Source organism: Salmo trutta, chromosome 25, assembly GCF_901001165.1.
Source record: "Salmo trutta chromosome 25, fSalTru1.1, whole genome shotgun sequence".
Lineage (NCBI taxonomy): Eukaryota > Metazoa > Chordata > Actinopteri > Salmoniformes > Salmonidae > Salmo > Salmo trutta.
The window spans coordinates 43,521,245-43,537,302 of NC_042981.1; the positions used below are offsets into that span (position 1 = coordinate 43,521,245).

Genomic DNA, 16,058 nt, shown 5'->3' on the forward strand with positions numbered 1-16,058 from the left:
ATTTTAAGGAAATTTGTAGAACTGATAATTATGATGGAGTTAACCTCACAGCACCTATAACTGATGTTGGGTGGGCTAGTACCAGCAAAGGATGTATACGTCAGAAAATACCACAAAGGGTGGTTAGGAACTTGCGCCCTGGGGTTATTGGTCCAACCAAGTCGAATTAGTCATCAGAGGCCAGTTATAGGAGGCTAAAGTAGGCACAGGAGGAGTTTTGTCCAGGATGGGAGTAGCTTTGTCTAGATGGATGCTATTGGCATCCTCAGAGAAGTTCCAGATGAATACAAAGCTATGAATCAAATAGGTGAAGACTTTAGCACTACGTTCTTTTGGTAGTTGACAATAAATAAAAATGTGGATTGGATTAATGACATCATTGGGTTAATGCAACAGAGATTCATGAATCAAACCGGGGATGCAGTAAAGAGGTTCTCTGACCAATTATCCACCACCTCCCTCATGACCTGGTAAAATAGACTGACTCTCGATATGTTATTGGCAGAAGAGGGCGGTGTAGGTAGAATGATTAGGTTTCATTGCTGCACGTACATTCCTGATAACACAGCACATGTTTGGGAAATGGAAAAGTGTTGTAAGAACTGTATTGTGGACTGCATTCACCTGTATGAGTGTGCTTGTGTTGTGTGGATGTTGTCTCGTCCCATGTGTGAGAGGTTTAATCACCAGAACTCTAGAGAGATCGACGACGCAGCAGATGGTGAGATATGGACCCATTCCAAGCTCCGACCAGTGGGAGGACGAATACAGGCCTCCAGGCCAGGAAGAAGGCTCGGTTTATTTTAACCATGAGGAGACAATGTATTATGAAACCATTTTCAATGTTTAGATGAACTGTTCCTTAAATGATAATTATGATGAAAATCCTGAATCGAAGTGTCATAATTGGAAATAGGCCCAGGACAGTCATTGATGAGTATCGGATGTATATACATGTATTGGTTTTGTTAACTCTTGTATCACAATAGTGTTTACATATAGCGTGTGATTATCAGTGTTTCCATATGGCGTTTGATTATCAAAGTATTGTTCAATCATTTAAGGGTGGAATGATAAGAGAATTATCTAATAAAGGTAAATTAATTAATAATCCCTTGTTAATTAGAAGTTATGAAGCATGGATATATATATAGCCTGTAGCAAGAGTAACTAAAGTGTTGAGGATAAAAGAGAAATGGAGGTCTGTGTGTTTAAGTAAACATAAAGAACTGTTAAACTGTGGTTTACCTGACCTAGCTTGGACCCTCCAGGTTTCCCTAATCTCAGAGTACTAAAAACTGTCAGCTGGGTAAGAATTTACGGTGGTGAGAGTTCTGAGGAAGAACAATGAACTCTCCCTCTCCTTAGTGTGTATGACGACCAAAGTAAGAAAAATGACTGTTGCTTCTACAGTACATTGCTAAAGTTTGATCATAAAGTTACTTGTCCCCTCCCTCATGTCAAATGTTTTAATTCATTATTAAGGGGATAGGGTGACATTACCCTAACTCTCTCATTTTAATACACCAATGGTAACATGATATTCTCTTACCTAATTTAAATAAGTACTGTAAGGGGCCAAAGTTGTAAGGGGTGGTGGGGTGTGTTAGGGATAGTGGAACATGTACTGTATATAGGTTTTTTGTGAACAAGTGTGCAATGCACTTTCCAAACTGTGAAAGGCAGCAATAAGCAAGAAAGTCTTCCAAAGGTACGCTTTTGTACCTATACTATCTTGTCCCCTAAGGTACATTATTGGCCATTTTAAGGTGCAACATCGGAGAAGGCATGTTTCCAAAGAGGCATGGTTTATATAGCTAGAGCTATCCTACTGGTGCCAAAATTTGACTGGAGGGTGTCAGCAAATATGATTAAAAGTTTACACTATTCATCTATGGCAAAGATACTTATGTTTCCCTTTTCATCCATGTCTGGTGTTAGTTAATGGCTAGCTAGGTCTTCAGCCAGCATGGAAAAGAAGGGGAGAAGGTATGATTAAAACTCAGACGCAGTTGTCAAGTCAACACATCCGTCAGTGCTGATGTGAACCGCATCACAAGAGACACGCCAAACAGGAGATGTATAAAAAATATACAGTATATATTTTTTTTTATTTGATTTGATTTAACCTTTATTTAACCAGGTAGGCTAGTTGAGAACAAGTTCTCATTTACAACTCTGACCTGGCCAAGATAAAGCAAAGCAGTTCGCCACATACAACAATACAGAGTTACACATGGAATAAACAAACATACAGTCAATAATAGAGTAGATAAAAAAAGAAGTATATACACAGTGTGTGCAAATAAGGTAAGATAAGGGAGGTAAGGCAATAAAATAGGCCATAGTGGCGAGGTAATTACGATATAGCAATTAAACACTGAAGTGATAGATGTGCAGAAGATGAATGTGCAAGTAGAGATACTGCAGTGCAAAGGAGCAACATAAATAAATACAGTATGGAGATGAGGTAGTTGGGTGAGCTATTTACAGATGGGCTATGTACAGGTGCAACGATCTGTGAGCTGCTCTGACAGCTGGTGCTTGAAGTTAGTGAGGGAGATAAGAGTCTCCAGATTCAGCAATTTTTAAAGTTCATTCCAGTCATTGGCAGCAGAGAACTGGAAGGAAAGGCGGCCAAAAGAGGAATTGGCTTTGGGGGTGACCAGTGAAATATACCTGCTGGAGTGCGTGCTGCGGGTGGGTGATGCTATGGTGACCAGTGAACTGAGATAAGGCGGGGTTTTACCTAGCAAAGACTTGTAGATGACCTGGAGGCAGTGGGTTTGGTGACGAGTATGAAGCGAGGGCCAGCCAACAAGAGCATACAGGTCGCAGTGGTGGGTAGTATATGGGGCTTTGGTGACAAAACAGATGCACTGTAATAGACTGCATCCAATTTGTTCAGTAGAGTGTTGGAGGCTATTTTGTAAATCACATCACCGAAGTTTAGGATTGATAGGATAGTCAGTTTTACAAGGGTATGTTTGGCAGCGTTAGTGAAGGATGCTTTGTTTGCGAAATAGGAGCCAATTCTAGATTTCATTTTGGATGGGAGATGCTTTATGTGAGTCTGGAAGGAGAGTTTACCGTCTAACCAGACACCTATGTATTTGTAGTTGTCCACATATTCTAGGTCAGAACCGTCCAGAGTAGTGATGCTGGACCAGCGGGCAGGTGCGGGAAGCGATCGGTTGAAGAGCATGCATTTAGTTTTACTTGCATTTAAGAGCTGTTGGAGGCCACGGAAGGAGAGTTGTAATGGCATTGAATCTCATCTGGAGGTTAGTTAGCACAGTGTCCAAAGAGGGGCCAGAGGTATACAGAATGGTGTCGTCTGAGTAGAGGTGGATCAGAGAATCACCAGCAGCAAGAGCGACATCATTGATGTATACAGAGAAGAGAGTCGGCCTGAGAATTGAACCCTGTGGCAACCCCATAGAGACTGCCAGAGGTCCGGACAACAGTCCCTCCGATTTGACACACTGAACTCTATCAGAGAAGTAGTTGGTGAACCAGGCGAGGCAGTCATTTGATAAACCAAGGCTGTTGAGTCTGCCGACAAGAATATGGTAATTGACAGAGTCGAAAGCCTTGGCTAGGTTGATGAATACGGCTGCACAGTATTGTCTCTTATCGATGGCAGATATGATATCGTTTAGAACCTTGAGCGTGGCTGAGGTGCACCCATGACCAACTCGGAAGCCAGAGTGCATAGCGGAGAAGGTACAGTGGGATTCGAAATGGTCGGTGATCTGTTTGTTAACTTGGCTTTCAAAGACCTTTAAAAGGCAGGGTAGGATGATTATAGAGTAGGTCTGTAGCAGTTTGGGTCTAGAGTGTCTCCCCCTTTGAAGAGGGGGATGAGCGCGGCAGCGTTCCAATCTTTGGGGATCTCAGACGATACAAAAGAGAGATTGAACAGGCTAGTAATAGGGGTTGCAACAATCATTTTAGAAAGAGAGGGTCCAGATTGTCTAGCCCGGCTGATTTGTAGGGGTCCAGATTTTGCAGGTCTTTCAGAACATCAGCTATCTGGATTTGGGTGAAGGAGAAATGGGGAAGGCTTGGGCGTGTTGCTGTGGGGGGTGCAGGGTAGTTGACCGGGGTAGGGGGTAGCCAGGTGGAAAGCATGGCCAGCCGTAGAAAAATGCTCATTGAAATTCTCAATTATCGTGGATTTATCGGTTGTGACAGTGTTTCCTAGCCTCAGTGCAGTGGGCAGCTGGGAGGAGGTGCTCTTATTCTCCATGGACTTTGCAGTGTCCCGGAACTTTTTTGAGTTTGTGCTACAGGATGCAAATTTCTGTTTGAAAAAGCTAGCCTTAGCTTCCCTAAATGCTTGTGTATATTGGTTCCTAACTTCATTGAAAAGTTGCATAACACTGGGGCTATTCGATGCTAATGCAGTACGCCACAGGATGTTTTTATGCTGGTCAAGGGCAGTCAGGTTTGGAGTGAACCAAGGGCTATATCTGTTCCTGGTTCTACATTTTTTGAATGGGGCATGCTTATTTAAGATGGTGAGGAAGGCACTTTTAAAGAACAGCCAGGCATCCTCTATTTACGGGATGAGGTCAATATCATTCCAGGATACCCAGGCCAGGTCGATTAGAAAGGCCTGCTCGCTGAAGTATTTTAGGGAGTGTTTGACAGTGATGAGGGGTGGTCGTTTGACCGCAGACCCATTATGGATGCAGGCAATGAGGCAGTGATGGCTGAGATCTTGGATGAAGACAGCAGAGGTGTATTTGGAGGGCAAGTTGGTTAGGATGATATCTATGAGGGTGCCTGTGTTTACGGGATTTGGGTTGTACCTGGTAGGTTCATTGATAATTTGTGTGAGATTGAGGGCATCACTCTTAGATTGTAGGATGGCCGGGGTGTTAAGCATGTCCCAGTTTAGGTCACCTAGCAGCACAAGCTCTGAAGATAGATGGGGGGCAATCAATTCACATATGGTGTCCAGGGCACAGCTGGGGGCAAAGGGTGGTATATAGCAAGCGGCAACGGTGAGAGACTTGTTTCTGGAAAGGTGGATTTTTAGAAGTAGAAGCTCGAATTGTTTGGGCACAGACCTGGATAGTATGACAGAACTGCAGAATCTCTGCAGTAGATTGCCACTCCGCCCCCTTTGGTAGTTCTATCTTCTCGGAAAATGTTATAGTTAGGGATGGACATTTCAGGGTTTTTGGTGGTCTTCCTAAGGCAGGATTCAGACACGGCTATGACATCAGGGTTGGCAGAGTGTGCTATGGCAGTGAATAAAACAAACTTGGGGAGGAGGCTTCTAATGTTAACATGCATGACACCAAGGCTTTTACGGTTACAGAAGTCAATAAATGAGAGTGCCTGGGGAATGGGAGTGGAGCAAGGCACTGCTGGACCTGGATTAACCTCTACATCACCAGAGGAACAGAGGGGGAGTAGGATAAGGGTACGGCTAAAGGCTATAAGAACTGGTCGTCTCATACGTTTGGAACAGAGAGTAAAAGGAGTATGTTTCTGGGCGCGATAGAATAGATTCAAGGCATAATGTACAGACAAAGGTATGGTAGGATGTGAATACAATGGAGGTAAACCTAAGCATAGAGTGATGATGAGAGAGATATTGTCTCTAGAAACATCATCTAAACCAGGTGATGTCACCGCATGTGTGGGAGGAGGAACTGAAGGGTTAGCTAAGGCGTATTGAGCAGGGCTAGAAGCTCTACAGTGAAATAAGACAAACACTAACCAGAACAGTAATGGACAAGGCATATTGACATTAGGGAGAGGCATGCGTAGCCAAGTGATCATAGGGGTCCAGTGAGTGGTTGGGCTGGCTGGAGACACGGCGATTCAGACAGCTAGCAGGCCGGGGCTAGCAAGCTAGCAGAAGGGTCTTAGAGGTACTTCGCGACGGAAGAAGTCTGTTGTAGCCTCCTCGTGCGGAGCCTCGCTGTGATAGATTAGTAGGGTTCCGTGTAGTAAAGATGCCCAGTCCAATTGGTAAAATAGGTATAGTGGCCAAAGAAAATTGGCCTATAGACCTAACAGTCCGATATGCTCCAGACAGCTAGCGGGCCGCGGCTAGCAGGCTAGCAGATGGGGATTCAGGGGACGTCGCGAGGGAGGGGCCTGTTGCAAAAAGATCCCTCGGGCAGATTACGTCGGTAGTCCAGTCGTGATGGATTAGCAGGGCTTCATGTCGTGAAAGGGGTCTAGGCCAATTGGCAAAATAGGTATTGTAGCACAAGGAGTGGCTGATGGACCTTTTCAGCTAGCCAGGAGATGGGCCTAGCATAGGCTAGCTCCACACTAATTGGTGCTTGCTTCGAGACAGAGACGTTAGCCAGGAGTAGTAACTCAGATTACAGCTAGCTGCGATGATCCAGGTGAAAAGGTTCAGAGCTTGCGGTAGGAATCCGGGATTATGGAGAGAAAATAAGTCCGGTATGCTCTGGTTTGAATCGCGTTGCGCAAACTGGTGAGAGATTTCCGAGCTAGAGGTTAGCTGATGACCGCTAGCAGTGGTTAGCTGACTACTAGCTAGTAGCTAGTTAGCTGGCTAGCTTCTGTTGGGGGATTCTGGTTCGAAAGTAAAGAAAAATACTTTTGAAAATAGCAGATCCATACCACATTGGGTGAGGCGGGTTGCAGGAGAGTATATTGAAGTTGAGGTTTAGGAAAAATATGAAAAAGATATTCGAAGAAAAAAGATATATACACGGGACAAGACGAGGACAAAGACATCTGACTGCTACGCCATCTTAGAACAAGCCTATATATAATCATTGATGCAATTTCAATGTTGTGTGAATTGCTTTGTGTATCACCAAATTTGCTTCAGATGATTTTACTACAAAACTGCTCACTGCATTCAAGTTGCTTGAGGTAGGCATTCAAAGAACTGTCAGTCAAGATGAATATAAGTTCCCCGCCCACTCAGCCTGTCTTTTCAAACTTCCTGGTAGTTAGCCAAAATACTTTTCAGGAACAATGCTCAGAATATTTAGGTGAATATTTTTTCATTGAAATGGAACTCTTCATGACAATACATTACATTTATCATAAGACCATAATCAGACAGCCTAGTCTTATCCCAACACAGTGGTCTGAAACTCCTGGTTTGCAGGCCACATCTGGCAAGTCACATTATGCTGGCTTGCAATGTAATTCCTATTGGAATCCAGCCAGAATTAGGATAGGATAACTTTTAATCACCTGCATTTTGAATGAATGTGGATTTTTTTTTTTATGAGACTGCCTAAACCATCTATACGGGAACATCTCAATAATGGGTGCAATAAGTAACTACCAACAGATTGGATTAATTTAGAAAAATGCATGTTATTTATCTCTGTGTAGCACAAGATAACCTTTATTTAAGAATGTGAAATGTCAGAATAATAGTAGAGAGAATGATTTATTTCAGCTTTTATTTCTTTCATCACATTCCCAGTGGGTCAGAAGTTTACATACAGTCAATTAGTATTTGGTAGCATTGCCATTAAACTGATTAACTTGGGTCAAACGTTTCGGGTAGCCTTCCACAAACTTCCCACAATAAGTTTGATGAATTTTGGCCCATTCCTCCTGACAGATCTGGTGTAACTGAGTCAGGTGTGTAGGCCTCCTTGCGCACACACACTTTTTCAGTTCTGCCCACAAATTTTCTATAGGATTGAGGTCAGGGCTTTGTGATGGCCACTCCAATACCTTGACTTTGTTGTTCTTAAGCCATTTTGCCACAACTTTGGAATTATGCTAGTCGTCATTGTCCATTTGGAAGACCCATTTGCGACCAAGCTTTAACTTCCTGACTGATGTCTTGAGATGTTGCTTCAATATATCCACATAATTTTCCTGCTTCATGACGACATCTATTTTGTGAAGTGCACCAGTCCCTCCTGCAGCAAAGCACCCCCACAACATGATGCTACCACCCCCGTGCTTCACGGTTGGGATGGTGTTCTTCAGCTTGCAAGCGTCCCCCTTTTTCCTCCAAACATAACAATTGTCATTATGGCCAAACAGTTCTATTTTTGTTTCATCAGACCAGAGGACATTTCTCCAAAAAGTATGTTCTTTGTCCCCATGGGCAGTTGCAAACTGTAGTCTGGCTTTTTTATGGTGGTTTTGGAGCAGTGGCTTCTTCCTTGCTGAGCCGTCTTTCAGGTTATGTCGATGTAGGACTCGTTTTTACTGTGGATATGGATACTTTTGTACCTGTTTCCTCCAGCATCTTCACAAGGTCCTTTGCTGTTGTTCTGGGATTGATTTGCACTTTTCGCACAAAAGTACATTCATCTGGGCCTCCTGGGTGGCGCAGTGGTCTAAGGCACTGCATCGCAGTGCTAGCTGTGCCACCAGAGACTCTGGGTTCGAGCCCAGGCTCTGTCGCAGCCGGCCGCAACGGGGATGCCCATGGGGCGGCGCACAATTGGCCTAGTGTTGTCCGGGTTAGGGAGGGTTTGGCCGGTAGGGATATCCTTGTCTCATCGCGCACTAGCAACTCCTGTGGCGGGCCAGGCGCAGTGCACGCTGACCAGGTCGCTAGGTGTACGGTGTTTCCTCCGACACATTGGTGCGGCTGGCTTCCGGGTAGGATGCGCGCTGTGTTAAGAAACAGTGCGGCTTGGTTGGGTTGTTTTGGAAGACGCAAGGCTCTCGACCTTCGCCTCTCCCGAGTCCGTGCGGGAGTCGTAGCGATGAGACAAGACAGTAACGACTAACAATTGAATACCATGAAATTGGGGAGAAAAAAGTATGTTCATGTCTAGGAGACAGAATGTGTCTCCTTCCTGAGCGGTATGATGGCTGTGTGGTCCCATGGTGTTTATACTTGCATACTATTGTTTGTACAGATGAACGTGGTACCTTCAAGCATTTGGAAATTGCTCCCAAGGATGGTCTTTGCTGGTTTCTTTTTGATTTTCCCATGATGTCAAGCAAAGAGGCACTGAGTTTGAAGGTAGGCCTTGAAATTCATCCACAGGTACACCTCCCATTGACTAAAATGATGTCAATTAGCCTATCAGAAGTTTCTAAAGCCATAACATAATTTTCTGGAATTTTCAAGTTTTTTAAAGGCACAGTCAACTTAGTATGTAAACTTCTGACCCACTGGAATTGTGATAGAGTGAATTATAAGTGAAATAATCTGTCTGTAAACAATTGTTGGAAAAAGGACTTGTGTCATGCACAAAGTAGATGTCCTAACTGACTTGCCAAAACTATAGTTTGTTAATTAACAAGAAATTTGTGGAGTGGTTGAAAAACAAGTTTTAATGACTCCAACCTAAGTGTATGTTATCTTCTGACTTCAACTGTAGGTTTTCAAAGAGTCGTCAGTCCAGGCAAGCAAATTAATATAAGCTCCCCGCCCACTGAACTTGTCCATTGAAACTTCCTGGTAGTTATCCATGAGAGAAAAAGTACTTTTTGAAAAAAGTGTGAGCATTTCTATCCCCCAAAAAATATTATGGGGTATATTTTAGTCTCAAAACGCAATTTTACAAGGGAATCAGAATGACTGTTTGGGACCATTAACACCACTCAGCCTGTCTTTTCAAACTTGGGTCTTGATGGACCCCCTTTCAAGCTAACTAACTTTCTGATTGCAACATGCTATATTGTATATGTCATATAAGCTATCACAAATATAATCATTTGGTTGTGTTTATGAAGGCCTTGGGTAACGTTAGAATATGATTTTTATTTTATTTCAAATAACACAATAGCATTTTCATTTGTTTATGTTACTGTAGGCTATATGTAAAAACAAAAAAAACACTGAAAACACAAACATTAAAGTGTTCAATAAATTTTATTAGTGGAGTGCCTTTGTTAGAACTATGAAACAGAAAGCATACATGTTCGAACATGGTAGCACCTTATTTTTATAATGACAAAATAAATTTTAAAAATACCACAACCACCAAGCACGGTCAAAAGACATGCGGTCAAATTATGAAAACATCAGTAGCCTAAACATCATTATAAGCGCCACTTGGCCTTGATAAATAGTGAAACTCGGCACAAAAGCAATAGTGGCATTATAATAAGCATAAGTGTTGATATGACAGCAGTCAAAAAATAGTAAATTGTTGTCAGTTCATACCTGTGTGCATCTTCACACAATAGCATCAGTTGGATTTCATTTAGCTGTTAACCCTCCAAATATTTGACAGTGTTTGTAACTTTCACTTGCTTGTCACACTTCCACATATCTTTGCTTGGTTGTAGTCTGTAATAGTATTCGGCTTTCTCTTTGTTGTGTCCTGTTGTCTTGTCATTCTTCAGGACCGTTGTGGAGAACAATAGCTGTGCATGTGCCTTATTTTGCGAATAGGGATTGAGCTCCCTTCTCACTTTGTTCATGGTGTCGGCCAGACTTGTTTTCTTTGCAAGCAACTTGTTTGCCAATGACAGTGAAGTGAAGAAGTTATCCATCGTGACATTTCTCCCCTTGCCAATGTAAGGTTCCACAAGCCTCATCACCACATTCTACAACACTCTCCTGCTGCGGATATTTTCCCAGATATTGAAAGCTGCTCAGCATGTACAATTACACACACTCTCACTGTTTAGCCAACTCCAACTTCTCCAACTAGGGTCAGAGTAGACTGATAAGATTGCTTTGTTACGGTGGACTGATCCAGGGTACATACCATTTTAAGATTAGGCCTATAATTAGAATGGATTAAAACAATGGCCGCCCTGTTCTTAATTCACAATTGGAGTTTACATAATTATGCATCGTTCGCTTACCTTCGCTCATCAACTGACCCATTCTCCCCATCATACTTTACTTAATTCGTTTCGGTTCAGATTTAAGGAAATTATCGGGGTGATCATCAGCTGGGCACTGCACTTTCAACTGTCGGAAGGAGCGGAGTAGGTCCTACTGTTGGGAGGAGGGGCAACGGGAGAAAACCATAAAAAAAAATGACATGCCCTCCTAAAACTGGTTATAACTCCAGTTCTGTTTGTTATATTCAGATTCTAACACAAACAGTGTGTTATATAGACTTATTTAGGAAAGGTCAAGGACAGAGGGTGGCATGACTTAAAACAATGGAAGAGTAATAAGTAAATATAATGTATGAGCAGTTGAAATGGCTGCTTTAAGTGTTAACTTGATGAACAGGAATGACATTTACTCCCACTGGTGGCCAAAAATAATTATCTGAAACCCAAGCCTCTAATAGGCCACTCCTCCTGAAAATAACATTTGTATTACATTCAAAAAAAGTGAATAAAAACCCAGCTGATGTTAAATTAACCCATTTTGGGTAATTCAAACAACCCAACTGGCTGGGTAAAAATAACCCAGTGTGTGTTCTGTCCAATATTTACCCAGAGCCGAGTTACCATATAACCCAAATTGGGTTGTTTTTAACACATCGTTTTTTGGGGTGTATGAGCTGCTCTACACACAGGTATTGTATGTATGAGAGTAACACACAGCTTATACACCATGCATACACACGTTAACACTTCAAATTCCCTACAACCCATAGAACTGCTCATGGATACAGACTCACAGGCATGGGCCTACACACAAACATATACATGCTCAGTTATCACATCCCATTGGATAGAGCAAGGATAATGCAGTTGACATCTGTGAAACATACACACAAGTATGTGCACACACACTAACACAGTCTCAAAATAACACACAGAGTAGAGCAAGGATAAAATAATAGAACATACCAAGTACATAACCAAACACATGTTCCATGTGATATGTTCATCCTTGAGCACACACACACATGTTTTGTTCTTCTATCCTCATAGGGATCTAATATTTATTTCCATTCAAAATCCTATTTCCCTAACCTTGAACCTTAACCCGTAACCATAACTCCTAAACCTAACCACTAACCCCTTACCCTAACCCTAATTCTAACTCTAACCTTAATTTTAACCATAACCTTAAACCTAACCCCTGTGTTTAAAATAGCCTTTGTCCTCACGGGGATGTGGAACATGTCACAACAAGTGAGAAGAACCAACACACACACATACACAATTTTACACAGATTAAAAACACCAAAAAACACACATACTGTCAAAGCTGAGCTTTTAGTCTCAAAGCACGAGGCACCAATGTGGAATATGTTGCGGTAGAACAACAATTGACTAGCATCCAACAACATAGCTGAGGAATTGTCCATTGTTTAGCCCATCTACCCCAAATTGGAGCTCAAAGTTCAACCACTCGAACAGGGACTATAGCAGTTAGTACAGTGTGACTCGATGCTTATAGACAGCTAGTCACAGATAATACTCACTGCGAACAGCTCAATGTTTGGACGACCGTTCATGGCCATGGTTTACACACGCATGAACACACACATGCTCACGCACACTCTGACTCACATGCTCACGCACACTCTGACTCTCTCACTCATACACATAAACACACATAAACACACACACTCTCTCTCATAGACACACTCACAGGCAACCATTATGCTCTGAGTCAGTCAGTACACCATTCTCTAGCATCTAGCATTGTTTCCTGTGTTCTCCTTCATTCTCCTTCATTTAAGAAGCTACATGGTCTGCTAAAAAGCGCCACCCTGAGAGAGCAATTAGCCAGAGTGGCTCTTCCCACACTACAACAGTGGAAGAATGAAACACGAAGAATCCCACTCAGTCAGACAAGGTTGCTTTCCAAATAGCACCCTACTCACTTTCACTACTTTTGACCTGGGCACATAGCACTCTGGTCAAAAGTAGTGCACTATATAGAAAATAGGGTGCCTTTTGGGATGCACAACAAGGCATAGACAGGTGGAACAGGCAGCATTGGGAATAAAGTATGAAAATGTTTGGTACAATCATCACACACTCTCAAAAACCACTCTCATCATTATCATATTACCCAGCATCCTCTATTGTAGGTAGATTTATTATATATTTTTTCAATATGTGTTTTTGCATGCACATTGATTGATTGATCCAATAAGGCGGCGCACAATTGGTCCAGCGTCGTCGGGTATAGGTTTGGTCAGGGTAGGCCGTCATTGTAAATAAGAATTTGTTCTTAACTGACTTGCCCAGTTAAAATAAAGTGGTGATCCTATTTTTACTAGGATTAAATGTCAGGAATTGTGAAAAACTGAGTTTAAATGTATTTGGCTAAGGTGTATGTAAACTTCCGAGTATATGTATGTCAAGAAACTTGGATGCAGTGAGCAGTAACATCATCTCAAGCAAATTTGGTGATACACAAAGTTGCTTCAATGATGATAATTCCATTTTATACATCTCCCATTTGGCATGTCTCTTGTAACATGGTACACACCAGCATTGATTGATGTGTTGATATGACAACTGCGTCAGATTTTGGCACCAGTAGCTATCTAGCTGTACAAACCACGCCCCTCTACAAACACACCTTCTTAGATGTTGGTTACAAGACCAACATCTCTGCTACTGCATGGCAAGCGGTACCGGAGCGCCAAGTCTAGGACCAAAAGGCACCTTAACAGCTTCTACCCCCAAGACATAAGACTGCTGAACAATTAATCAAATGTCCACTGGATTATTTACATTGACACCCCCCCATTTGTTTTTTACACTGCTGCTACTCGCTGTATTTTATCTATGCATAGTCACTTCACCCCTACCTACATGTACAAATAACTTTGACTAACCTGTACCCCCGCACATTGACTCGGTACTGGTACCCCCTGTACATAGCCTCGTTATTGATATTTTATTGTGTTACTTTTTATACATTTTTAATTTAGTTTATTTGGTAAATAGTTTCTTAACTCTTTCTTGAACTGCGCTGTTTGTTAACGGCTTGTAAGTAAGCATTTCACGGTAAGGTGTACACATGTTGTATTCGGCGCATGTGACAAAGTTTGATTTGAAGACAGTACTTATTTAAATTCAGTAAGAGAATATCATGTTACCATTGGTGTATTAAAATAAGAGCGTTAGGGTGATGTGACCCTATCCCTCTAATAATGAATCCAAGTTTTTGACATGAGGGAGGGGACCAGTAACTTTATGAACAAACTTTATCAATGTGGAAGCAACAGTCATTCTTCATACTTTGGTCATCATACTTTGATCTGGTTTCATGCAAATATCATCACATTTCATGAAAACCATGAACTGAACATTGACTGTTCAGGACTTTAAGTTTCTACACTGCAAATGAAAATTGTTCACATTACATGTTTTAATATAACATTAATATGTACGTATTGTAACAAAGTGGCAACTATCCCAACAATGGGGTATGCGTAGGCGCTTGAGGAACTCAGATGCTTGTGTACACTCTAAAAAATTTGGTTGACCCAACTGCTGGGTTTCAGGTGTTGGATCACTGAAAGCCAATTTATGGTTGATCCGAAAATGTGGTCAGAGTCTCCGTATGGAGGGTGTGACACAATTGCGGAGCCTCCAAAGGCCAATTTGAGCTCTGTACCGCATCGCCGTGCGCCTCCCAAGTTTTGTAACAATGCGTATGGCTCAGCATAGCTCTATATAGCGCCACATTGACATGATTGGTTGACGGTAGGTGGGGGCGGGAGGTCTTGTATAAACACAAACTCACTTCCTTGACAACTTCCTTCACAACAGCTCTGCTCAAGAGCTCTGCGCTGCTCCGGAAAAACAAAAGAAGTATGATTCTGACTTCTGCAGAGTCCGTATCACTGTATATGCTGCATGGCCAATGCAGACATTGGATTGAACATGCAGCACCTTTTAGTTGGGTTGATTTCTTTAAAAATTGCTGGGTAATTGATGCTGGGTGCTGTGTTATGCATGCTGGGTTATTGAGATATGACCCAGTGGGTCAGCTCAAAATAATGGAGGCGTGGCTTAGTAGGGGCATGGCTTTCAGATAGTTATTTTTTGGCCACGCGTGAGAGTAAATGTCATTCCAGTTCATCTGTTCCGTTGTATTGTTATCACACGTTAAGGTTAAACAACTACACTTTTGAAGCTTTAATTAGGCTTACAGAATTTTATGAGTTCCCCAAGAGCCTATGCAATATGGATTAAGATTTGGGATAGATTTAAAAAAAAATATCAAAAACAACTTCCTATCGCTGGATTTGAACTTGCAACCTCTGGAATCAGAGGCAAATGCTTACATCCATCCCCCATTCCCATCCACAACACCATAGTGCAGGTGCACGGGGTGCACGTTTTGGTTTTGCCCCAGCAATACACAGCTGATTCAAATAATCAACTAATCATCAAGCTTTGATCATTTGAATCAGCTGTGTAATGTTAGGGCCAAAAAATCTAAGTGCATGCCTTGGGGTCCCGAGGGCCGAGTTTGCGAAACGCTGCCCTAGCAAAAACTGAAACCTACTTGAAGGTAACAATGCTCACTGTTACCCCTAGTAGCCAATTTCCACGTCATCTCCCGACATTGTATCATGGGTGACCTGGATAAAATTAAACCATGTTTGGGTGATCCAAACAACCCAACATGCTGTGTTATTAACGCAACCCAACTGGCTGGGTCAAAATAACCCAGTGTGTGTTCAGTCCAGCATTTAAATTGGGTTGTTTTTAACCCAGCATTTTTTAGAGTGTAGATGTCCACTCAGTTATCCTTTCTTTGTTGCGGTTAATTTGTGTGTGTGTGTGTGTAGTGAGCCTGCGCATATACTAATCTATGGGTTGTGGGTCTGTTATCCTTGATCTGTTGCATGGGGTACAATGCTAGTAGCTTAAGAGTGTAAATGTGTGTTGGTGGTCCTCGTACAGTACCTGTGTGTATAGCGGTTCGTAGATGTCCACTCCTTGATCCTTGCTCTGCTCTATGGGAGTGGTGCCTCGTTTCCAGATGAAGCGGGCCGGGGGGTTGGAGTTGACGGTACAGCGGAGGAACACCGTCTTCTCCTGGTAGTAGCTTCCGCGCACATCGCTGATGGTCTGGTGCACCGTCAGAACTGGTTTGTCGAGGTCTGGACACACACACACACACAGATGCACTTCATCAATATCAAGAATACGTTCATCCAAAACTATACTAAATTCCAACAATCATATTTTATAGACTATGAGGGGACCTTCCTCACAATGGT

The 16,058-nt window shown here is 42.4% G+C and overlaps 1 protein-coding gene across 1 annotated transcript in view; it reads right to left on the reverse strand.

Moving 5' to 3' along the window:
• The window catches only part of LOC115162606 (MAM domain-containing glycosylphosphatidylinositol anchor protein 1-like), a 367,347-nt gene that overhangs the window by 182,533 nt on the left and 168,756 nt on the right, over nt 1–16,058 (reverse strand). The window contains exon 5 of the mRNA XM_029714070.1: nt 15,742–15,938. Within this exon, the coding sequence (XP_029569930.1) occupies nt 15,742–15,938 (197 nt within the window). The remainder of the gene's footprint in view (nt 1–15,741; nt 15,939–16,058) is intronic.